The sequence below is a fragment of the Pecten maximus genome, chromosome 11 (genome assembly GCF_902652985.1).
Source record: "Pecten maximus chromosome 11, xPecMax1.1, whole genome shotgun sequence".
NCBI lineage: Eukaryota > Metazoa > Mollusca > Bivalvia > Pectinida > Pectinidae > Pecten > Pecten maximus.
This window is the reverse complement of record NC_047025.1, coordinates 12120956-12147903: the sequence shown is the minus strand read 5'-3', so window position 1 is coordinate 12147903 and position 26948 is coordinate 12120956. Positions and strand designations below refer to the sequence as shown.

The window sequence follows — 26948 nt, the reverse complement described above, 5'->3', positions numbered from 1 at the left end:
TGATACTGAACGTGACGTAGACTACACTTTGGGCGACTGCATACCGCGTGAAAATCAAACTCGATTTAGAAATGAACAGATCAATAAGCAGCATATTACCAGAAAATCATGTTAATGTAGCGGATGAACCGTGACGTTTAAACTCCAGATTAATTAAGTGAGGTTGAAATGTTACTACACAGAGAGGGAAAGTTAAACGTCGTTAATTAGGTTGTTAATCTGTTAAAGACTACTGTATTGACCTTATATATATATATACGTGTCGCTAGTCGTACAGTGTACAGTACATTCATTCACATGATTATATAAAGAGGATATTCAATGGTTTACCGTTTAATATCAAATATATTTCCCGAGTATTGCAGATTTTTATTTTGCATCTTTTCACTCATGCTACGCACTCGTGAAAATATATATAAAAAAAATCTGCCATACGAGTGAAATATACAATGTATCTTATATTAAAGGCAAACCATTAAATTTTCTTTTATTAATTTTTTTTTTTTTTTAACTTATTAAAATGTTGTTATTAAAATTGTTCTCCACCTGCCTACTGGAAAGTACCTAGAGGCCAATCTGTCGAAATGACAACCGATCGAGTCAGCTGATCTGGATACGTGCTCATTTCAAAATACTAATACGCTATAAAAAATAAAGATACATTAAAAACAAAATTAATAATATTAATCAAACGACCATTATAAACTACAGTGAAAAGAACTTATAATACTTTGATAATTTTCTATATTTCACAGACAAAATATAATAAACATATGTAATATGTACGTTTTAACCTCTCCGAACTTACAGATGATTAGATATGATATACCTTGTTAATTGTTTACCTCACTTCCTTTTGCTACGAAAATCAATAATCTGTTAAGATAGAATGGCTGTCTTTCAATATTCCAGTATTAGGAGCCGAGGGGCAGAAATTTTATTAAGAATAAATAGATTGTCGCTCACATCGGTCGCTGAAGACACGTTCCCATCGCACCAATTTATCTTCATTTTTAAGGAATAACAAACGACCTAGCGGATATCCCTGCGGAGTTCTTCAAACGGGTGATAACGAGGTAATTAACATTGGTGTCTTCCGCTCATTATTACAGAAAGGACCAAACGCATGTCGAAGATAAAGCGATACGCGTGTAACATGAGATAGCTTGTCTGAGATGTTAAAGTCATACATGTATAAGCAACGTAAAAACATTATTGTAAGATAAATTGATTAATGAATTCAGCTGAATCTCACCGATATTTACCATCGCCTAAAATTAATGTAACACTGGTAAATACCACAGGCGCTTGCATAGAAAATGTTATTTTCATTTTTTTTTTTTTTTTTTGACAGTGGTATGTGTAATCTGTTAAGCTGTGCAGATTACACATACCACTGTCATATCAAAAACAAATTGAAAGTCATATTTTCTATGCAAGCGCCTGTGGTAAATACTAGCCGCAATAAACCAAAATATCTATCATCAAAGACGATAGTCGGTGGCTTTAAACCTTTAGACATGATAGTTACTGATAGCCGACGTCGAAGGGGAATGTTCTGGAAGCATCACGAGTAACAGTCTCCAAACATATTGATGTCGAAATCTCGGAACGGTTGCTTGATGTAAATTTACATTATACAGTTTGACACTTTGACAAAATCATTAAACCTTATCTTTGGTTTTCTCTTTAGGTTTTGACTCTGAAGATTCCAACTCCAATCCTTCTTATAACCCTCTGTATGGAAAGTGCCAATGATATGTCGCTTTCGAGTACGTAATCGAAACATGTCGGCCCTTTCTGCCAAACCTCAAAATGAATCCGAATCTTTACTGAAATGGCCGAGAATATGCGATTACACAAAAACAATTGTCTTCTACATATGCAGTATATTTTAAGTAGTAAATTGTCAATGATCGGCTTTGTTTTGTTGAAAGGTATATACTTGTATGAATATAGCCGTGGGTTTGGAATTCGTGCAAAGTCCTTGTTCCCCGGGTATATACATGTCACGATTGAACCACGCTTCATCGGATCTTATTCACGTGAGATTCTATTAGTCTGAAAATATACCGAGTGAGATTTCAGGCAACCCCACCCCTTTCTCATAACGTATTTTTCAGTAGGTCCATTTCACTTATTCTTTCTCAAGTTTCTGTTAGTCCTGGTGAGTAAGCCTGGTAAAGTGCATTGAGACCATACTTTACTATCGTCTTTAATAGAAATGTCAACCGTATAAAGGGAGGCAACCGCTGGTCTTTGTAACAATTTTCTCTTAGCGCGTTGAAACGATCCTGAATTCACGTTTACCACGTGAAGATAATATTTTGATTTTCATTTCATTTCAACGTGCTAGTTTTGTCAAAGCTTCCACTTAGTCCAATGTGTTTGCTCGTCGAATAAGATGATATGCAATGAACTTAATTAAGGATTGAATAAAGTTATGCTGAGGAGTATGGGGGTATAAACCTCAAAAGGTTTGTTTTTGGTTTTTGTTTTTTGTTTAACGTCCTATTAACAGCCAGGGTCATTTAAGGACGTGCCAGGTTTTGGAGGTGGAGGAAAGCCAGAGTACCCGGAGAAAAACCACCGGCCTACGGTCAGTACCTGGCAACTGCCCCACGTAGGTTTCAAACTCGCAACTCGAACTAGGTGGAGGGCTAGTGTTAAAGTGTCGGGACACCTTAACCACTCAGCCACCGCGTCCCCTTCCCTAAATAGGTATTGAGACAAAAGTAAATGAAAAGTTGAGAGCAAGAAAATATTTAGTTGGTTCCACATTGATGTCACCTATGACAGAAAACAATGGTTGATATGACGTGAAGTACAGATGGTGATCATGCACATCTTTTTCTATTGAGGATTACAGTAGATTGTAGACATATATTTCCATATAGAGATACATTTATCTTCATTCCTAGGAGTTCAGAGATATAATAAAAAAAATGTGGGAGCATTAAAGACGTTTAGTAGGCGGATGAAATATATCGCCATTCCTGAAAACATCCAAATTTATAGTAAATCAGATGAAACGAATGGGTTGTAAACTTCAACAAAAGAACATGCACCTTACTTTTTTTTTGGAATTGCATTATACTACTGGATTCACCAGTGTTGGAAGTAGGAGACAATGGAATAGATCTTTCAGGAAATTTTATCACATGACGATTAAAGTTTGACAAAAGGAAAAAAAACATACAAATTCACAGCGACCTGGCATGTTTCGAAAAAAAACAATAATTACCGTTGGAAATCAAGTACAGAAAGTATATGTGCCCCACATTATGTATTAATCTATGTGACAGCTGTTCTACTTACATACACAAAAAACTTCAAAACGTTCATGTACTAAACTATTGTTTTAATGGAGGCGGCATTTATAAATATTGACATCTGTACAAGGCCATTAACATTAAAAAAAACACTATGCGTGCGTTTCATAACTTGTATAGATATCATCCACGCTAGAAAATTTGAAAACGTTTATCGTCAAATCAAAACACAATTATGTGGCAGACGACACATGGTCATCCTCGTCAGTGCTGTTATTTTTTAAGTCAGGTTTTGATAAACCGAGGTGTTCAGTATTTACAAAGGGTACACCATATTTGGAGTTAAACGGTTCCATCGACGATATTGTTAATTTCGTTTGTCTTATTTATTCTTGACTTATGACGGATTTTTGCGGAATGTTGCTTAACTGGAACTGGTTGTGTATTACATAGTTTTTCTGTAAACACCATATGAAGTTTTTTGGAAACCGACCGTGTTCTACACAATTAAAACATCGTCCATCATTTATAATAGGAATATGTCCTCAACACCAAGCAGCTGCTTCCGATATATCCTCAACGGATCTCAATATTGATGACCAGTTCCTGGGGTACCAATTGAACAACTGAACTAGACTAACATACTGAATTCTGGTGAATCATATTTTCTGCGCATGTAAAAGGCAACCTGACAATTTTCAGTAGCGAATCACAAGCCTCGTGACAAACTTTGATGCAAGCTCCGAAAGGAAGTAGTAGTACATACAACCAAGCAACAAAGAATGCGATTGGCCAAGCGAGCAAAATAAGAATGAAGAACCACAAGATGGAATTCAGGAGTCCAGCTCCACCTTGACCTTTCCCTTCTCCCTGACCTTCACCTTTGCCCATGGTTTATTAACGTCCTGTAGGGTAAAAAGTAAAAATAAATATCAAATCAGTAGTCACAGAGCATAATTAGAAAACAATTCAACGTTTCAAGAAGAAGATATAACACACTACGTCTTAAAACAGGTTTCCTCACAAAGAAAAATAGCCATTAAAGTTAGCATTTCAACCGGACCAGGCGTTCAGAAATGACAACCGTTTTCTGTGCTACATTATACACATGATCTAACATGGCATCCAGGTCATTATGAATAAATGTAAAAATAGTATGTTTATTATGATATCATTGTAGCTTTGGTATTCACAATTGTGCAATGATGTATCATTTGAACTAGTTTATGTAATAATGACTATCATTCGAAGGTTTGTATGATGTGATGTAGCTGACCTTTTTTACATTTCTAAGCGGTCATTTCGTAATTTAGGCTTCAATTTTTAAAAAGACCAATGATATATACATAAACAAAAACATAAAGATATTTGTCTTTCTGTATTGCGAACTATGGTAACTATTATGTTTTATGTGTAATTACATCATGATTAAGATCAAATGCCTTTTTGGAGGAAAAGGGGGGACGAAATGACAAAAAAACTTAAAATGCTGTTCCTTTGATTGAGGGTAGTTACATGTAAATATAGTCCTTTTGGGAGTAAAATAAGGAAATAACAAAACTGCATGAGTCAATAGCCGTAATAATTTCGAAATAATGTGATATTTTTATTCATCATCTCGCATATGCTATAATACAGCAATATAAATACAGTGACACCTGCCTTTACCGATACGGTATGGGACTGAGTCAATATGTCGGATTTGACAGTGTGTCGGTATATTCAGTGTGTGATATGACAATAGAGCATGTCGTTCTCCTGGATATGGCCGGATGTTACATGATATCGTTAAAGTCAGTGGTCGGTAAAGTCAATTTTCATTTTAGATATCATCTACAACAATAACAGGATATATCAACGAGATTATACAGGGTGTATTACTTGGGACTAGTATATGTAACTAATGCAACGATACGAATACCAACAATTTAAATGAGATCAAAGTGACATGATCATTTATAGAAAACTACAGCCTCAGGAAAAGCTAAACGACGTTCCAGATTTCACCTACCTTTGTTTTATAGCGACGATGAATTGTGTTATCTTCATCCAGAGAAAATATTAACCGAGTTTACACAAACAACCAGACAGCGATGTAGTATCTGCCTATGTACATGATGTGTATCAACTTCCGCGATAACATACAAGTGTGTCATTGTTAGCTTGTCACGCGGTAGTAAGTCAGTCAAGTTAATATTATAAGGGGAAGGAAAGCAGAGGTTTGTAATCATTTCATCAAATTTCTATTAACTGTGGAAACATGATTTTAGCATTAAGATTAATTTTGAATAAAAGTACTTCAAGAAAATGATACAACACAATATAGTATTTTAAGAATGTGAGGTGACGAATTGTTTTTACCTGTATAGTTGTGGTATACTCAGAGTCACGAGATCTGGAAACCCCAACTCGTGACAGTATGGGCTCTGGGTTGTTAAAGGTTAATTCCACGAGGTTTCTCATCACCGCATTATACAGGACGCAGTGGGGACTGTAAAGCGTCCACGTTGTGATAAAAAAGTAATTGTCAAAGTTAACATTGTCCAGGTGTAGGATCGTTGTCGCGATGACATTTTCTGGCGCTCGTTAACTTTGGCATAGGGTAGAATTTTTCTGACGATGAAATTGCCGGACGTACATATACGTAACGTCGTTATCGGGTAGGATGGTTGTCGCGATGAAATTTTTGGTGCACATTACATTGACACTGATGGTGTGAAGCAAGTAACTCCGTCAATGTGTAGGATCGCTGTGGCGGTTTTCTCACGAAGGTTACATCTTCTGTACATTTATGTACATTTTCTTACGAAGGTTACATCTTCTGTACATTTATGTACATTTTCTCACGAAGGTTACATCTTCTGTACATGTATGTACATTTTCTCACGAAGGTTACATCTTCAGTACATGTATGTACATTTTCTCACGAAGGTTACATCTTCAGTACATTTATGTTCATTTTCTCACGAAAGTTACATCTTCAGTACATTGATGTACATTTTCTCACGAAGGTTACATCTTCAGTAGATTTATGTACATTTTCTCACGAAGGTTACATCTTCAGTAGATTTATGTACATTTTCTCACGAAGGTTACATATTCAGTACATTTATCTACATTTTCTCACGAAGGTTACATCTTCAGTACATTGATGTTCATTTTCTCACGAAGGTTACATCTCCAGTACATTTATGTACATTTTCTCACGAATGTTACATCTTCAGTACATGTATGTACATTTTCTCACGAAGGTTACATCTTCAGAACATTGATGTACATTTTCTCACGAACGTTACATCTTCAGTACATGTATGTACATTTTCTCACGAATGTTACATCTTCAGTACATGTATGTACATTTTCTCACGGAAGTTATATCTTCAGTACATGTATGTTCATATTATGATTGTTATGGCGTTGGAATTTTCTTATGCGTGAGGATGTGGGGTCATGTTTACCGGAAAAAGTTATTCGAATATTTTTATAATATTCACGTGATTCTCACATGGAAAATAGTATTCTTTTTAATATTAGGGTCTTTTTGTAGGTAAAGTTTAAACCATTAGTTTTGCGACATATGAAATAATAGAGGTGTCCAAGTAAATGTATTGATTTATATTACAAACACAGACTAACATGAATGACACATTAAGAGCCGATAGTGTGTGCAGCAATTTCCAACTTGGTTTACACTGAATCTTAATACCACGCGAAAACAGCGTGGGACTTAATACTAACAAACATAGACAATGTACATGCAAGCCGCGGCGTACAGGAGTGCCCATTACACCACAGGCGCTTACATAGAAAATATGACTTTCAATTTATTTTTTTGATATGACAGTGGTATGTGTAATATGTTAAGTACAGCTTAACATATTACACATACCACTGTCAAAAAAAATGAAAATAACATTTTCTATGCAAGCGCCTGTGCATTACACGAACATCTCTTCACTTACTCCACTACACTTTTCTTATAATTAATAAATCTTACTAACTGTCCACTTCAGATGAAACAAAATATACTTAGGCTTGTAATCCCAACGACCTCATTCGTCCAAAGTGTTCAAGTATCAGGGACGATAACCGAGCCGACGGGTCTAGTTTTGTGTCTGGCTGCACGCTACTACCGTGTGTACATCCTTTAGATTCCATATTCATCAAAAATTATATGTCATTGTTACATGTTAAAATAGCCGATAACATCATGGAAGACATACTTTAATAATTTTCTTTTAATTTTCATTCATTTAACTTCACATTATTATTTTCAATGTTATATTGTAAAGGAACGTCTGGGCTATGGCTTATCAATGTTCATAAACTGAAAGAAAAACATATTTTTTCCAAAGGAAATAATTACTGAATATAATGATGTACAGCTCTGTGATGGCAAAAAAATCGTCTATAAAATTTGTTTTTCTTATATACATTTTTGGAGTTAATGGCATGGCCGAAGAATCATAGAAGAATCATAATTATGTCCATGCGCTCACTTTTGTGCTATGATCGGTCACAGATACCAATTTGACAAAATATGTGATTTTAAGTAGATTCTGCTGTTTTGACATTTCCTGGGACAATTCAATATATCATCTTCCATATGTGTTGTATAGATGCTTGCAGAACTGACGAAAATAGTATATATTTTTTTAAATCATGGAAGTTGAATTTCTTAAACCTATTCATTTAACTCAGAATAGCAATTTAAGATGCCCAAATACACATACCCCGTTTTTACAATTTTTGCAGATTTAACGCTTTATAGCAAACGTTCTGCTATTAAACTTTAAAACTTTCAAATGAATTGAGCAGCTGAAAATGAAAACAAATTATTCGTTCTAAAAGAGCCATGACAATGGGACGTCCGTGTGATTCCTTTTTTATAAATCATTATTTGTGTTTCTTCAAAAATTTCAAAAATGTCGAAAATACATAACTTTCCACATTGCTGTATATCATTTTCATTATAATGGTCAATATAAAATTGTACAGTAACATGAGCTAGCTACAATTTAAAATGACCATAGACTGATGAAAATTGCCGCCGAATTAGTAGTTTATTAACATTTTTGTAAAATGTTCTATGAACAGCAGACATTCAGATTTTTGACACACTTTTCAGATTCGTGTTTGCTAATATGATTGGCTATAAGTTGTTAAATATTACAAAAAATGTTACACAAGATCAAAACGAGACAGCTGGGAAGTACCTTCTTAATGGGAAAAAAATATTGAAGGAATATTTCTCAAATCTGAAATGCTTTCCTAGGGGACATAATTACAGAAACATATGTCTTCTTGAAGTTAAAGAGCGGGTTAATAGAGGAATCAATTTTCAAGAAAATGTCCACAAATATACATAATTTGTATATGAAGAAAAATGTAAATTGTATTTATTTCTCTGATAGGAATTATCCTTCCAGTTCATGAGTTGAAAAAAGTCTGATTTATTTCTGAAGATATCATTATGCTGTATTAATTGAAAAGGAAGACATGAATGTAATATAATTGTATGTACATCTTTTGTTAATACATTTCTGTAATATTTTACACTGAATACCAACCCAAACAAAATAATAATTTACATGTTAACATAATAAAGCCTGAGTACTAATCATACGTCTACATAACAAAGGGATACGCAAATGTTGTCAGAAAAGAGAGACCGAACAAATTAATACATATCGAAGATGTTTAACGTACCATTTTATTTCACATATATGACACTGTACAAGATTAAATATAACGCGTCATACCTTTTATATCCGTAGAACTATTTGTCTGAAATATGAACGGTTAGAACTTGTGTTTACTAATCAAAGATGTTTCACTTTTTCATGCGACATTGATTAAGTCGTATAAAGGTGATGCATTACTCTACTTCATAAGCTGACAAACTTCTTTTCGCACAATTAAGTTGCTTAACTTACGAAAAACCAACACTTTTCATTTCACACACGGTATAGACCGGAAGTATACACTCCTCGTCATCCCAACGATATCCAAAAGACTGTCTCACAACTGCGCAGTCTTGATTACCGTTGTAGTTATCAGGTTGGCCACCGTTAAAATTGTTGTAACCTACTGGATTTGTTCCATCCTCGGTTCTCCAGTCGCCCTCGCTAGTGACGTCATTGATTCCCATCCAGATATTATCAAGCCCTGAGTAAAATAAAATATGTAGTCTATATGACGAAAGAATTCAGCAACGTGACACAAGACCCTTGTAGTTATTTACACCATTGACACAATAACACGACATCTACTTCACTGGCTGAACATAAACTTATTTTCCTCCTTTCCTGCCTACTCTGTAATCCCTTTCTTTCTGTGCTTTTTTTCTGTCGATTTTTCTTGAAAATCGATTTTTCTCGCCTCGTCTTGCGAAGACGTTTAATCGGTAAAATGAAGATAAACTTCGAAAAACTGACACATTAATACTTAATTGAATGCCTTAACGATAAGCCAAACGAAAGGTACTTCCTCTTTAAAAATAAGTTGTCAATATGTCGACGGTTATGTACAACAGACAAATAAAAAATCTTTCCTTTGACGTTTTTATGGCAAACAAAAGAGGGAAAAGCATAACGTTCTGTTTTATATAAGATAAATAAATAAAAAAACAAAAAACAAAAAACAAAAAAAAATCTTTTCGGCCAAGCACTTTTCGAGAAGTCGACACATAATGTTTTGCTTTTTTGTAACGATACTATCAATAAATGTGAAATTGTACTGTCTTTAAGTCTGCACAACATCCTATTCATAACGACACAACGTCATAAAGTAATTACACAGAAACAACACCATTGATATCCATTTGATAATTTGCATCATGTGCATTAATGTCCAGTAACATGCATCGTTAAGTGATCCCGATCATGAAAATTACTTCTACATTGCAAAAATCTTCCCATTACCTTGGTCTGCCATGAACTGTTGAATGGCCAGTTGCTCACTGTTGCTATCGATGTTGAGGAGTGTTGCGCCTTCGGAAGCACATTCCGCACTAGCAGCTGCCCATGGGAGTTGAGCAGATAACAATTTTATACAACTATCGCCAACTATGTCACAATCGTATGACTTTAAACATATTTTATTTACACATATTTGCAAATAGGATTTGGCACAAGTTATTACAACTTATGAAGCCATTTCCTTACAATAGTTACATAGACAACAGATGATATTACAGACTGATCAACTGCAGTACGAAAGAGATATAGGCCTACATAACATTAGGCACTCACACAAAATAATATAACAAAGTCAATAAAATTTTCAAACATGTTAAATATTGTTAAAAACTTGTTAAAATCTTCCGCTGGATTTTATAAAATTTTGTACTTTGTTAAATACAACACAATTTAAATCCAAAGACATATTTTCATTTCCAAAAAGTAATAATCTTAAAGATATATTTATATCTAAATCACTTAAATGATTTAAAAGCACAACTCGAGCATTTGTGTAAGATTGACATTCAAAGAAGAAGTGATAGGCATTCTCACAATAATAGCCACAATTTACACAATTTGAGTTTTGGACCAGATTTGAACGGTAAAGATCATGATTAAGGGAACTGCATTCATGTCTTAATTTAGTGTGAATAATATTAAGTTTTCTATCACCAATTAAGTAATAAGGGGGTACTGAGCATGGTAAGTTAGGGGCTAAAGCTGACTTGAAAGCAGAAAAAGGCATGGATCTAATATCAGAATGTATAGAGTTCCACATCGTCAAAGAGGAAGGTAGAAAAGATTGGTTTGTAATAGACAGTCTGAAATTTGGGATTCTATATTTTTCATTATTTCTTAGAACCTGTCTGTTTTCACCGACTGTAGAGGGAAGTAAATTTGTAATGTAGTTTGGAGTTTGATGTCTATCCATTTTGTAAACTAATTGTAATTTCCGTCTTTTCCTTCTAACTGAAAGTAATTCTAGACCTGTTTCTGAATACAATGACTCGTTTCTAGCAAATAATGGTAACCCTGTTATTATCCTAGCTGCCTCCCGCTGAACCTTCTCTAACTTTTCTGAATCACTTGAAGTGCACCCATCCCAAACTTCACACGCATATTCTAAAACTGGTAAAATATAAGTTTTATAAATTCGTAAAAGAGCATCACGCTTTAATGTATATTTAAGTTTTCGCAATATATTTACTTTTCCCATAGCCGACTTATAAATTTCATTTATATGATCTACCCATTTAGCATCTGAATTTAATGTAACTCCAAGATGTCTATGCTTACTACTAAAATTTAAAAAATGGCCATCAAAAATCAGTTCCAGATCTTCATCAACGTTATCCGAATTAGAAATAAAAATAACTTCCGTCTTATTTGGATTAAAAGTAACTAGCCAAGTACTTGCCCATCTGTTTAAAGCATCCAGGTCTCTATTTAAAACTGTTTGTATTTCTAGACATGAAGATGAAGAGACTTTCAAAGAGGTGTCGTCAGCGAAAAGACGTGCAGTAGATTGAAGAATTTCTGAGATATCATTGATAAATATTAAGAAAAATAGAGGCCCAAGAATGGAACCTTGAGGGACGCCAGCATGTATCAAACCAAAATCCGAATAACAATTATTTATAAAAACTTTTTGTCGTCTGTTGGTTAAGTAGTTTTCAATCCATGATAGAAAATTTCCGCATATCCCGTATGACTTTAGTTTTACTAATAAACCTTTATGCCAAACCCTGTCAAACGCTTTAGAAATATCACAGAAAACTAAACAAGAATGTTTTTTTTCTTCTAGATCAAGGCAAATGTTATGATATAAATCAATTAATTGATATACGGTCGAGTGACCCGGCATAAATCCTGATTGATACTGATAGAAAAGTGAATTTTCAAGAAAATAATTATGTAAATACTTGAAGATAACTCTTTCAAATGTTTTACCAACAGAGGACAAAAGTGATATAGGTCTATAATTAGAAGGAGAATGCCTATCACCCTTCTTAAAAAGAGGTATCACTTTAGCAAATTTCCAAGTATCGGGATAAATACCAGTTGATATCGACAAATTAAAAAGCAATTCAAGTGGTCTACATACAGTTTTAGCAGTATACTTCAACATGTGGTGGCTAATTTCATCAGAGCCAGAAGCTTTACCAAGTTTTAAATTCATCAAAACATCAGATATGTCATTTTGACTTATTACAGGTAACTCAAAAGAACTTTCTGTTTTAGGTTCTAACAAAGGAACATCGTTATTGTTGTCATCTATGCTAGTGATACTGCAAAAATAGTCGTTCAATGCATTACATTTGGCCTTATCATCGACTAATAAACGTTCCGAAATTGGATCAACTAAAGTAGGGATAGGACGTGATGTCTCAGAATTCCCCATCAATCTTTTGACAAGTCGCCAATAGTTTTTAGGATCAGACGAATGATAAAACTCAATAAGATTTCCAACATTTTCATAAAAAGACTGTCGTGCATACTTTTTCATATTATTCACTTTATTTCGCTGATTTTTGAATTTAGCTATGTCCCGTGGATGATTGGTACGTTTGGCTATTTTCCGAAATCTATCACGAGCTCTCATATTTTTTCTAAGGTCTGAAGACATCCAGGGCTTATCGTTTGGTCTTACAGTAATTTCCTTATGTGGTATCGATCTACGAGCAAAATCAAGAAAAATTTCAGTAAAACGTTCACTGGCCGAATTGACAGAGTTGCATGTAGCGAAAAGAGTATCCCAATCATATTCTTCAACAAGACGATTAAAAAGTACATAGTCGCCTCTTTTATATAACCAAATTTTACGTTTATATGTTAGTTTCTGAAATGACGGAACAAAAATATATACAACACAACCTTGGTGGTCAGTAACTACATTTTCAGTGGATACTACAGAGGAATAAGTGTATGAAATTGATTCTGATACCAAAATTGGATCGAGTAAACTTGACCTCGTGGGACTTATACGAGTAGGTTCATTTATGACATTTATAAAATTAAACGAATTTATTATATCAGATAAAACATGATTCTGTGACATAGTAAGCATGTCAACATTGAGGTCTCCAAGCAGTATGACATTATTGGATATTTCCACCGCATCACTTATTGAAGCCTGAAGATTTTCCCAGAATTGATTTGTATGAAAGGAAGAACGGTACACAGTCCCAATGAGTATGCTTTTTTCGGGAAGATAAATTTGGAGCCATAATATTTCAGTGTCGGGACGTTCTAGATCAACTATCCTGCTAACTTTCAAAACCTCGTTTACATATACTAAAATCCCCCCTCCCGCAAAATTTCTATCAAGTCTAAAAGGGTGGTGGAAGCCATCCAGTAATAACTCGCTGCCTGGGACTTCAACATCAAGATGAGTTTCAGTAAGACATATTACGTCATATTCACCTGCTATATTTTCAATATATTCAAGTTTGTTTCTCACACTTCTAATATTTAAATGAAAAACAGAAAGTTCACCTTCTACAGGCCCTGGATTTGACTCAATATCCATATGCTGTAATAATAGTAATATCAAAATAAGCAAAAAATAGTTATTGCTCATATATGTTTTACGATAATTTTTTAACAAATTTACACATACAGCTATAGTGCTTTTTAAGACGTTAGTAAAAAAGACAAATATTTTAAAATGGAAGAAAACAGAACGTAATCGAAAAATCATATATCTGTATGCTTTGGCATAAAAATTTCCGATTGCCACCCTGTGACCCATAAAATCATTACCCATTATCAAAGATCAAATGATTTGGTATGGGTATACATGTATCAGGGTGACCTACGGAAGATATTGCATTAACTAAGTGTACATGAATCCAGCGGAAGAAAAGGAACAAAATATGAAGATACAAACACCAAATATACAAAAGTATACATGAATCTGCATGGTGCATCATGCTATAGGATGTATATATAACTGACCGAGGGGTAACTGTGGTCAGAAACATAACCTTCTGTGATTCTAGATAAATAAGACAACCTGTACATAGATGACAAATTTGAAAATTAATTTAAACGTGACATAGATTACAGACAGTATGTACATTCTACAGTAAGTAAATAATTCTGCATGCATGGTCGCATTTACGTTGACAAATGCATTACTAATTTGTAATAACGATAATAATAAGTTTGCAATATATGATTACAAAATAGGCCATTTGATAAATAATTATCTATCTATATACATCATAGAAATGATTGCGAGAAAGTATTTTGAAATATTATAAACGTGTCAATATGATATACATGTACATAATATACTATTGAAATGATTGCGAGAAAGTCATTTCAGAAATTTAAACGTGTCAATTCATTTTAGAGATTGTACACGCTTCAATTTTATAAACTTATACTATTGATATGATTGCCAGAAATTCATAAAAAAAAAAAAATTACAATCGAGTAAATTTAAACGTGTCAATATAATACATATACTATTGAAATGATTGCGAGAAATTCATTTCAGAAAAATAAACGTGTTAATATTATATACATGTACCATTGAAATGGTTGCGAGAAATTCATATAAAAAATATATATATAATCGAGTCAATTTATTTAATTATGAACGTATAAATATTATATACATATGTATGTACTATTGAAAAGATTGCTAGAAAGTCATTGGAGAGATTACATAAACGTATCAATAATACATGTACATTATTGCAATGGTCGCGAGAAAGTTATTTAGGAAGTTATAAACGTGTCAATACCGTGTGTACACGCATGCATATTACAATAACGCCTAATACATGAAAAGGCTCTAATACAGGACAAACTTTGAAAAATCAACGTCAATCAACGCTAAATAGCCACACGTGAAAAAATAGCGAGTCAAAATATGTATATTAGAAAATGCTTACTACATGAAAAGGATACAAGACGAAACCCGTAAAGTCACCATCAATCTATGCTTATTTGCAATTCGTAAAACAACCAACGTATCAGTATGATTTATTTTGTAGCGGATTTGTATATGTCTATATACGTGTTTATATAATTTTATATGACATTTACAGTATACAAAATGTATACAACTCATGACATCAATAATAATTACACTGATGACTTTTAAAATTAAACAAGCTGTATGTACAGCCAAACCTGCCATAAAAGACACCTCTATATATAAAAGACACTTGTCATATATAAATTATTTTTATATAAAGGGGGCTCGTCTACAAAGGACACTTTGATCCATCCATTCATAGACAGGTTCGACCGTATATATACGCAGATTGTGGGATGAAATTTATGCGCATTATTTACACTCTTATACAAATGCAAGCGAAAGAAAAAGAGAAAAGAGGGAGGCGGGGGGGGGGGGGGGGGGGGGGGGGGTTGAACCTTACGTTACAAAGGTACATATTTGTATCAAGCTGAATGTCGATGTGAATATATATGGTAATCGAACAGGGAGATTAGTAGGAGGGACTTAAATATCATTTATTTATATACATATACATTGAACCTCCCTGGGGGATAAGTACAGTCTCGAAAGACTATGGTTTATATCTGTGTACAGTGTATACATATTGTGAGACATATATATTGTGAGACATATTAGTATACCAAGCATCAATAGTGACGTACAGTACGTGTCACAATATAACCATAATATATATTGGTATGTTATCTGTAATACTGTACTGTCGGTTGTTTTTACGGAGACATATAGTTTCACAACATGATTCTCATGTACATTATTACAATCTCAAAAAAAAAAACAAAAAAAAACGCAAAAGGTAAGCCATATAGCATCTGACATTATGACGAGGTTGCAAGACATTGAAACACAGAATCAACCGACTGTGCAGTATACAAAAGAAATCTGATCTAAAAATAAATACGACACAATCGTATCCCTCGATGATTCCACTAAAAACTGTAAAATATTCAACATGAAAGTCTTTAACAAGTATTTTTCATATATTATTTCACTACAATTTTTGGCTTGTAATGCAATTCGTGACAAACTAGATAAACATGGTATAAAAGTCGTTTTTGACGCCAAAATTTTACCGTCCAATTGAAATCTTAACCTCACGTCTGTTTAACATTCGTAAATTGTATTACTATCATTATGATATATAAACATGTAATTAACAATAGGTAAGAAAAAGTTTTGTATGTCATTTGATACCTGAGTAATGTCGAGTGTTCAGCTTCCATGAGCATTCAGATATGTTACTGATTCTATCGTTGAGGTGACAGATCCTGTCTATTGTCTCGTAAACAATGGACACACACGCGGCCTCTTTACACAATATGCCACACTCAATCACTGATCTTACTACGCCAACGGTTGTCAAAGATGTGTTTGGAAACCAGTTTTCAAGTCCACTGTTTCTTTCAAGGACCATTTGACCACTTGCCAAAGACACTGGGAAATATCACAATAATTTGATTCAATTTAAAATTATTTCCAATTCAACCTACCTGTGAAAGTAACATGGTACAGTTGTAGGACACAGCGCGGTATACAAATAGCAATATCTGTAATGTCTACACGTCAAAGAGACACTGTCCAATTGAAACTTTACATACAGATTGAGTAACAACATAACTTAAAGCCTTCAGAAGCTATGCGCGGTATTATACATAAAGGCTTTAGGTAACTATAAATTCATGCAAAGTTAAAATAAAAATGGCCATGATAAGCAATATCTAGTGAACCAGAACAACCGATTATCAGTGGAGTTATGTTTTAGTCTAATCAATACCATCCAAATGATAACCAAAATGGTAGGCTACCTATTGTAAACAGAATCAAAATAGCGAAGTTAAAGTCTCGAAGGCAAAACGTAGATATGATTTGTTTTTTTCTTCTTTTTTGGGGGGGGGGGGGGGGGGGGAGAGAGGATTGGTCGGTAGGGGGCATTTCTTGTAAAAGCTTATGTAGTGTTATACATGTATATTGAAATCAAACACGTATGTAAACACCGACAGCCAAATGCTTATAAAATGTATATATTACTATCGACAGTTGGAAAACTTATTTTGTTTTGAAAAACAGTTTCCTCGAAAAAAATGAATGCCTCCTTCTCACCGTGGCGATAATTACATTCAAACCAAATTCATCAAATAACAATAAACCGCAGCAGCATATGTATGACCTTATTTTCAAATTTGATCATGTGACTGCCATGTTTCACCATTTTATGATGGCATTATATAATTCTCTTTACAATATACGAGTTATATAACCAAGATATGTTGCGATTGATTAGTTCTATGTAAACGATATTCCTACGCGTTGGAACTATCTATGTTTGTGACATAAAGCAATATGCTGGCACTCTCATTAACACCTACGTGTAACACGAGTCAAAACCATGCAAAAAGTCCTTGACTCTCACCATTAATCGCAGTTCGATTGCAGTGTTTGGTGCATCCATGTCAACATTAATTTAACTCTTGGTTTTAAGGGATGCGGTGAAAATGGCACATACTAAAGCAGTTGGGCTATCAACCAGTTTAACAAAGAAAATAAGACAAGGGTAACTATCATGAGTCATCTGATAGATAGAATATCACATTCGTTTCCCTTCGATTGTTTCTTTTACTTCTTCAGTTTTGCTCCATAAAAGGCTCAACTCGTTACATCTTTGAAATAAGACTCATGATAGGGATGTTTTATATAATAGTGTACATGTATGTTATACCAATAGCTGAAAACATCCTCTCGTGCAAAAGATATCGAAATGATAATGAAAAACTCGGCAAGAAATATTAAAAATTGTCGTGTGACGTCATTTGTTTATGATGCAATTAAAACCTGACATAGCGATAATTTTTCTTGCTATATTACTACCACACGTAAACACTGTCAGGCAAAACACATTTGTCAATTAAAATCATTTGTTAATATCAATATTATATAAATGTGTATTTCCTTGCAGTCACAGTCGACATGTGATCAATTTCTTGGAAATTTGAAACATCCCGAAAAGAAACCGAATAACCATGTTATCGAATGAAGAAATCATAAACGTAAATGAAAAACATCCACATGTTCTAATTTATCATTGTCAATATTACAATAATTTGTTTTGATTTTAGAAAAACAACAAAAGTTTCTTACCTTGAAATGACAGGAGGATGTGTGCTAGCATGAACATGTCGAAGTCTTCAAACGATATACCAACAAGCTCATTCACAAGGTCAACTGGACACCCATTATGGCTACTTAAGTGGATACTAGGATTTTGTTTGTGCTTTGTAAACGACTCATGGGAAAGGTTAATATTTCTTGATGTATAAATATATATCTTGTTTATCTGATCAATGAAAAATCAGAATATATTTGCCTTTTATAGTGACATGGTGTTAAAAGCATTATCGGAATAAAAATGTTTTGAAATTTCACGAACATATTAATATGATGCTCGTTAGTGCTTTGTCGATATTCTATATACTCTAATGTATGTAATTCGCCCTAGCCTGTTTTAGTGATGTACATGTATATTGTCACAAGAGTGATAAATACCAGTCGATACAATTTCTGCAATTATAAAGCTACATTATGATGATCAATGAAATATATATTTAAGCATTGATCACATGATATTCACAACTGAGCCTAATCCATACACTCTAAGCCGGGACTCCACTGGACAAATAACAAAGCGGTCAATGTAATGGATTGGACCGAAAATTCGGATTAATTTTCACTTTGATTTCTTACTAGCTTCCTGTGGTATTTAGCCAAAGCAAATCGTCACAACAGTTGCTTTTAAGCTACGCAACCTGTGGAAATCCGATACGCGAATTCGTTTAAAAAAGATAATATTGACATTCATTCAAAAATGTAATTATTGCTCAAAATTCATTAACGATTATAATAAAATACGAACGATATGGACTTGTATGTAAAATATAAACTTCATTTATTTCACAGCAAAACAAGTTATACCAATTTAAATTATTTGTTATTTTTGGCCCATTGTTGGCTATGACCCACGGGTTCGGACAAGTAACTTAGACTTGTATGAAGACCGTTTAAAAAGTACAAGGAGAGTAAGACTTCTTGTTCCGAAACGGTAAGCGCATGCAGCTTCATCGACAACACAATATGTGATGTTAGTTTTATCAATCAGTAGTTCCAAGGTGCATGAAAAACCACATATGTAGTGGTATCATATGACAATACACTCGCGACATTAAAAAAAATGAAAATAATGTTTTGTCCATGTATTGTCGAGTTCTTAATGAATAGCAATTTTGGAGAAAAATATTCTTGGAACATGTGGTTTAATCATGGACGGATCTAGGGCACGGCCACAGCATAATAACGGATCTAGGCCACGGCCATACTATAGTAACGGATCTAGGGTACGGCCACAGTATAGTAAACGGATCTAGGGTACGGCCATGTTATAATAACGGATCTAGGCCACGGCCACACTATAGTAACGGATCTAGGGTACGGCCACAGTATAGAAACGGATCTAGGGTACGGCCATGTTATAATAACGGATCTAGGGCACGGCCATGTTATAATAACGGATCTAGGGCACGGCCACAGTATATTAACGGATCTAGGGCACGGTCACAGTATTGTAACGGATCTAGGGCACGGTCACAGTATAGTAACGGCTCCAGGGCACGGCCATGTTATAATAACGGATCAAGGGCACGGAAGCTGAACACTCGACATAAGCATTCGATCGTGTTTGGCATAAGGGACTTTTATGTAAATTGTCATGTATTGGGATAAGGGGTTCTCTACTAAATTGGTTCAAAAATTATCTTCTTCATCGAAAACAAAGAGTAGTAATTAATGGTAAATTCTCTAATTGGTCAAATGTAAAAGCCGGAGTTCCCCAAGGTTCAATTCTTGGCCCGTTGTTGTTTTTAATATTCATTAACGATATTGTGGAAGACATAAGAGCTAATATAAAGTTATTTGCAGACGATACATCCTTATACGTCATTGTCGATACAGTTAGAAACACTACAGATATTTTAAATCACGATTTAAATAAGATTCATGAATGGTCATCTAAGTGGTTGGTTAAATTTAATCCTGCAAAAACTGAAACCTTATTAATATCTAAAAGACAAATAACCCACTACATCCTCCATTAACTATGACTAATACCTTACTTACTGCTGTTACCTCACATAAACATCTTGGTTTATTTCTTTCGGAAAATGGTGGGTGGACGGTTCACATAAATTTTCTAAAATCTAAAATTTCACCCAAATTAAATATGCTACGTAGATTTAAGTTTACTTTAGATCGTGCATCACTTCAAACTCTGTATTTTTCTATGATTCGTCCAATTTTTGAATATGGAGACATAATCTGGGACAATCTCTCCAAAGCCCAATCAGACATATTAGAAGATCTTCAATTAGAAGCAGCAAGGATTGTTACTGGTGGAACTAGACTTACTAGTAGGGTAAAACTTTATCTTGAAACAGGCTGGCTTCCACTAGAACAAAGACGCAAACATCACAAGATTATCCACTTTCATAAAATAGTTCATGGTTTCCTTCCCCAGTATCTTCAAGAATTACTTCCTCATCGAAATAATAATATTCATGATCATAACACTAGATTAGGTAATAATTTCCGTCCACCTTCCGGTCGCACAAGCCTTTTCATGAAATCCTTTCTGCCATCTGTAATTAGTCTTTGGAATGCACTTCCTGATGGAATAAAAACCAGTCCCTCAATAACAAAACTAAAATATCATCTAAACGCACAAAATCTTAAAGTCCCACCATATTTTCTTATCGGCAGTAGATTGGGTCAGATTCACCATGCAAGATTGAGGATGGAGTGCAGTTCACTAAAATATTATTTGTTTCGTAGGAATCTGGTAAATAGTCCACTTTGCTCCTACTGTCAAGTTGATGAAACTAACGAACATTTTTTATTACATTGTAGACTTTTTTTCCGACCTTCGAAATCGTTCCCTCTTTGCCCTAAATCATCCTATTTCGACAGAAATATTACTTTTTGGCAGCAACAACTTAACTTTTGACGAAAATTCCTTGATTTTTAAATGTGTGCAACAATTCATTATCAGCTCCAAGAGATTCGATTAATTCCACGTTTCAACTCTGTATTTATCGTTTTCACAGTTGTATCAGCATGCAGTTCTTTTTAAATGAACAATGGTATCGGCAGTCTCCCTCTTTCTCTTTCCCTTCTCATCTTATCATTTCCCACTACCTGTCTCTTTCCAATATAGAGTTATTTCAATATTCATATTCATTCTCCCACTTTGTTACCATGTTAAATTGATGAGTCATTAACGGAGACGGATTAATATAAGTTTTTAAAAAACTTGTTTCTGAATCCATTTCATGCTGTATTTTTTTTCTGATTGTGTCTACTTTTCATGTGTTACCAATGAATGAATAAAATAAAGTTTACATTAAGGGCACGGCCACAGTATAGTAACGGATCTAGGGCACGGCCACAGTATAGTAACGGATCTAGGGCACGGCCACAATATAGTAACGGATCCAGGGCACGGCCATAATATAGTAACGGATCTAGGGCACGGCAACAGTATATTAACGGATCTAGGGCACGGCCACAGTATAGTAACGGATCCAGGGCACGGCCATAATATAATAACGGATCTAGGAAACGGCCACAGTATATTAACGGATCTAGGGCACGGCCACAGTATATTAACGGATCTAGGGCACGACCACAGTATAGTAACGGATCTAGGGTACGGCCACAGTATATTAACGTATCTAGGGCACGGCCACAGTATAGTAACGGATCTAGGGCACGGCCACAGTATATTAACGGATCTAGGGCACGGCCACAGTATATTAACGGATCTAGGGCACGACCACAGTATAGGAACGGATCTAGGGTACGACCATAGTATAGTAACAGATCTAGGGCACGGCTACAGTATAGTAACGGATCCAGGGCACGGCCATATTATAGTAACGGATCCAGGGCACGGCCATAATATAGTAACGGATCTAGGACACGGCCACAGTATAGAAACGGATCTAGGGCACGGCCACAGTATATTAACGGATCTAGGGCACGACCACAGTATAGTAACGGATCTAGGGCACGGCCACAGTATAGTAACGGATCTAGGGCACGGCCATACTATAGTAACGTATCTAGGGTACGGCCTCAGTATATTAACGGATCTAGGGCACGGCCACAGTATAGTAACGGATCTAGGGCACGGCCACAGTATAGTAACGGATCTAGGGCACGACCACAGTATTGTAACGGATCTAGGGTACGGCCATACTATAGTAACGTATCTAGGGAACAGTATTGTAACGGATCTAGGGTACGGCCACAGTATATTAACGGATCTAGGGCACGGCCACAGTATATTAAAGGATCCAGGGCACGGCCATACTATAGTAACGTATTTAGGGCACAGTATTGTAACGGATCTAGGGCACGGCCACAGTATAATAACGGATCTAGGGCACAGCCACAGTATATTAACGGGTCTAGGGCACGGCCATACTATAATAACGGATCTAGGGCACGGCCACGTTATAGTAACGGATCTAGGGCACGGCCATACTATAGTAACGGATCTAGGTACAGTATTGTAACGGATCTAGGGCACAGTATATTAACGGATCTAGGGCACGGCCACAGTATAGTAACGGATCTAGGGCACAGCCACAGTATATTAACGGATCTAGGGCACGGCCATACTATAATAACGGATCTAGGCCACAGTATAATAACTGATCTAGGGCACGGCCACAGTATAGTAACGGATTTAGGGCACGGCCACGTTATAGTAATGGATCTAGGGCACGGCCATACTATAGTAACGGATCTGGGGTACAGTATTGTAACGGATCTAGGGCACAGTATATTAACGGATCTAGGGCACGGCCACAGTATAGTAACGGATCTAGGGCACGGCCATAGTATAGTAACGGATCTAGGGTACAGCCACAGTATAGTAATTGATCTAGGGCACGGCCACAGTATAGTAACGGATCTAGGGCACGACCATAGTATAGTAACGGATCTAGGGCACGGCCATAATATAGTAACGGATCTAGGGCACGGCCATAGTATAGTAACGGATCTAGGGCACGGCCATAATATAGTAACGGATGTAGGGCACGGCCATAGTATAGTAACGGATCTAGGGCACGGCCATAATATAGTAACGGATCTATGGTACGACCATAGTATAGTACCATATCTAGGGTACGGCCACAGTATAGTAACGGATCTAGGGTACGGCCACAGTATATTAACGGATCTAGGGCACGGCCACAGTATATTAACGGATCCAGGGCACGGCCATACTATAGTAACGTATTTAGGGCACAGTATTGTAACGGATCTAGGGCACGGCCACAGTATAATAACGGATCTAGGGCACAGCCACAGTATATTAACGGGTCTAGGGCACGGCCATACTATAATAACGGATCTAGGGCACGGCCACGTTATAGTAACGGATCTAGGGCACAGTATATTAACGGATCTAGGGCACGGCCACAGTATAGTAACGGATCTAGGGCACGGCCATAGTATAGTAACGGATATAGGGTACGGCCACAGTATAGTAATTGATCTAGGGCACGGCCACAGTATAGTAACGGATCTAGGGCACGGCCATAGTATAGTAACGGATCTAGGGCACGGCCATAATATAGTAACGGATGTAGGGCACGGCCATAGTATAGTAACGGATCTAGGGCACGGCCATAATATAGTAACGGATCTATGGTACGACCATAGTATAGTACCATATCTAGGGTACGGCCACAGTATAGTAACGGATCTAGGGTACGGCCACAGTATATTAACGGATCTAGGGCACAGCCACAGTATATTAACAGATGTAGGGCACGGCCACAGTATATTAACGGATCTAGGGCACGGCCATACTATAGTAACGTATCTAGGGAACAGTATTGTAACGGATCTAGGGTACGGCCACAGTATATTAACGGATCTAGGGCACGGCCACAGTATATTAAAGGATCCAGGGCACGGCCATACTATAGTAACGTATTAAGGGCACAGTATTGTAACGGATCTAGGGCACGGCCACAGTATAATAACGGATCTAGGGCACAGCCACAGTATATTAACGGGTCTAGGGCACGGCCATACTATAATAACGGATCTAGGGCACGGCCACGTTATAGTAACGGATCTAGGGCACGGCCATACTATAGTAACGGATCTAGGGTACAGTATTGTAACGGATCTAGGGCACAGTATATTAACGGATCTAGGGCACGGCCACAGTATAGTAACGGATCTAGGGCACGGCCACGTTATAGTAACGGATCTAGGGCACGGCCATACTATAGTAACGGATCTAGGGCACGGCCACAGTATATTAAAGGATCCAGGGCACGGCCATACTATAGTAACGTATTTAGGGCACAGTATTGTAACGGATCTAGGGCACGGCCACAGTATAATAACGGATCTAGGGCACAGCCACAGTATATTAACGGGTCTAGGGCACGGCCATACTATAATAACGGATCTAGGGCACGGCCACGTTATAGTAACGGATCTAGGGCACGGCCATACTATAGTAACGGATCTAGGGTACAGTATTGTAACGGATCTAGGGCACAGTATATTAACGGATCTAGGGCACGGCCACAGTATAGTAACGGATCTAGGGCACAGCCACAGTATATTAACGGATCTAGGGCACGGCCATACTATAATAACGGATCTAGGCCACAGTATAATAACTGATCTAGGGCACGGCCACAGTATAGTAACGGATTTAGGGCACGGCCACGTTATAGTAATGGATCTAGGGCACGGCCATACTATAGTAACGGATCTGGGGTACAGTATTGTAACGGATCTAGGGCACAGTATATTAACGGATCTAGGGCACGGCCACAGTATAGTAACGGATCTAGGGCACGGACATAGTATAGTAACGGATCTAGGGTACAGCCACAGTATAGTAATTGATCTAGGGCACGGCCACAGTATAGTAACGGATCTAGGGCACGACCATAGTATAGTAACGGATCTAGGGCACGGCCATAATATAGTAACGGATCTAGGGCACGGCCATAGTATAGTAACGGATCTAGGGCACGGCCATAATATAGTAACGGATGTAGGGCACGGCCATAGTATAGTAACGGATCTAGGGCACGGCCATAATATAGTAACGGATCTATGGTACGACCATAGTATAGTACCATATCTAGGGTACGGCCACAGTATAGTAACGGATCTAGGGTACGGCCACAGTATATTAACGGATCTAGGGCACGGCCACAGTATATTAACGGATCCAGGGCACGGCCATACTATAGTAACGTATTTAGGGCACAGTATTGTAACGGATCTAGGGCACGGCCACAGTATAATAACGGATCTAGGGCACAGCCACAGTATATTAACGGGTCTAGGGCACGGCCATACTATAATAACGGATCTAGGGCACGGCCACGTTATAGTAACGGATCTAGGGCACAGTATATTAACGGATCTAGGGCACGGCCACAGTATAGTAACGGATCTAGGGCACGGCCATAGTATAGTAACGGATATAGGGTACGGCCACAGTATAGTAATTGATCTAGGGCACGGCCACAGTATAGTAACGGATCTAGGGCACGGCCATAGTATAGTAACGGATCTAGGGCACGGCCATAATATAGTAACGGATGTAGGGCACGGCCATAGTATAGTAACGGATCTAGGGCACGGCCATAATATAGTAACGGATCTATGGTACGACCATAGTATAGTACCATATCTAGGGTACGGCCACAGTATAGTAACGGATCTAGGGTACGGCCACAGTATATTAACGGATCTAGGGCACAGCCACAGTATATTAACAGATGTAGGGCACGGCCACAGTATATTAACGGATCTAGGGCACGGCCATACTATAGTAACGTATCTAGGGAACAGTATTGTAACGGATCTAGGGTACGGCCACAGTATATTAACGGATCTAGGGCACGGCCACAGTATATTAAAGGATCCAGGGCACGGCCATACTATAGTAACGTATTAAGGGCACAGTATTGTAACGGATCTAGGGCACGGCCACAGTATAATAACGGATCTAGGGCACAGCCACAGTATATTAACGGGTCTAGGGCACGGCCATACTATAATAACGGATCTAGGGCACGGCCACGTTATAGTAACGGATCTAGGGCACGGCCATACTATAGTAACGGATCTAGGGTACAGTATTGTAACGGATCTAGGGCACAGTATATTAACGGATCTAGGGCACGGCCACAGTATAGTAACGGATCTAGGGCACGGCCACGTTATAGTAACGGATCTAGGGCACGGCCATACTATAGTAACGGATCTAGGGCACAGTATATTAACGGATCTAGGGCAGGCCACAGTATAGTAACGGATCTAGGGCACGGCCATAGTATAGTAACGGATATAGGGTACAGCCACAGTATAGTAATTGATCTAGGGCACGGCCACAGTATAGTAACGGATCTAGGGCACGGCCATAGTATAGTAACGGATCTAGGGCACGGCCATAATATAGTAATGGATGTAGGGCACGGCCATAGTATAGTAACGGATCTAGGGCACGGCCATAATATAGTAACGGATCTATGGTACGACCATAGTATAGTACCATATATAGGGTACGGCCACAGTATAGTAACGGATCTAGGGTACGGCCACAGTATATTAACGGATCTAGGGCAC

General features: G+C 36.7%; 1 protein-coding gene and 1 long non-coding RNA gene across 3 annotated transcripts; both read right to left on the bottom strand.

Annotated features, from left to right (window-relative positions):
• Window positions 1-3344: 3344 nt before the first annotated feature.
• On the bottom strand, window positions 3345-5446 carry LOC117337681. Its single transcript, XR_004534890.1, has 2 exons — window positions 5284-5446; window positions 3345-4177 (listed from the first exon to the last, which is right to left on the bottom strand). It is a non-coding gene; the product is annotated as an uncharacterized LOC117337681 (long non-coding RNA).
• A 3353-nt stretch (window positions 5447-8799) lies between these two features.
• Window positions 8800-19744, bottom strand: LOC117337871 (ladderlectin-like). 2 transcript variants are annotated; one of them, XM_033899006.1, is made up of 4 exons: window positions 18360-19744; window positions 16139-16160; window positions 10196-10356; window positions 8800-9440 (listed from the first exon to the last, which is right to left on the bottom strand). In XM_033899006.1, the coding sequence occupies exons 1-4, from the start codon at window positions 18394-18396 to the stop codon at window positions 9205-9207; spliced, it is 456 nt and encodes a 151-aa protein (XP_033754897.1). In that variant the 5' UTR covers window positions 18397-19744; the 3' UTR covers window positions 8800-9204. The 2 variants fall into 2 exon arrangements, with proteins under 2 accessions (XP_033754897.1, XP_033754896.1); XM_033899005.1 differs by lacking the exon at window positions 18360-19744 and adding an exon at window positions 16419-16801 and having other exon boundaries at window positions 8801-9440.
• Window positions 19745-26948: the final 7204 nt, after the last annotated feature.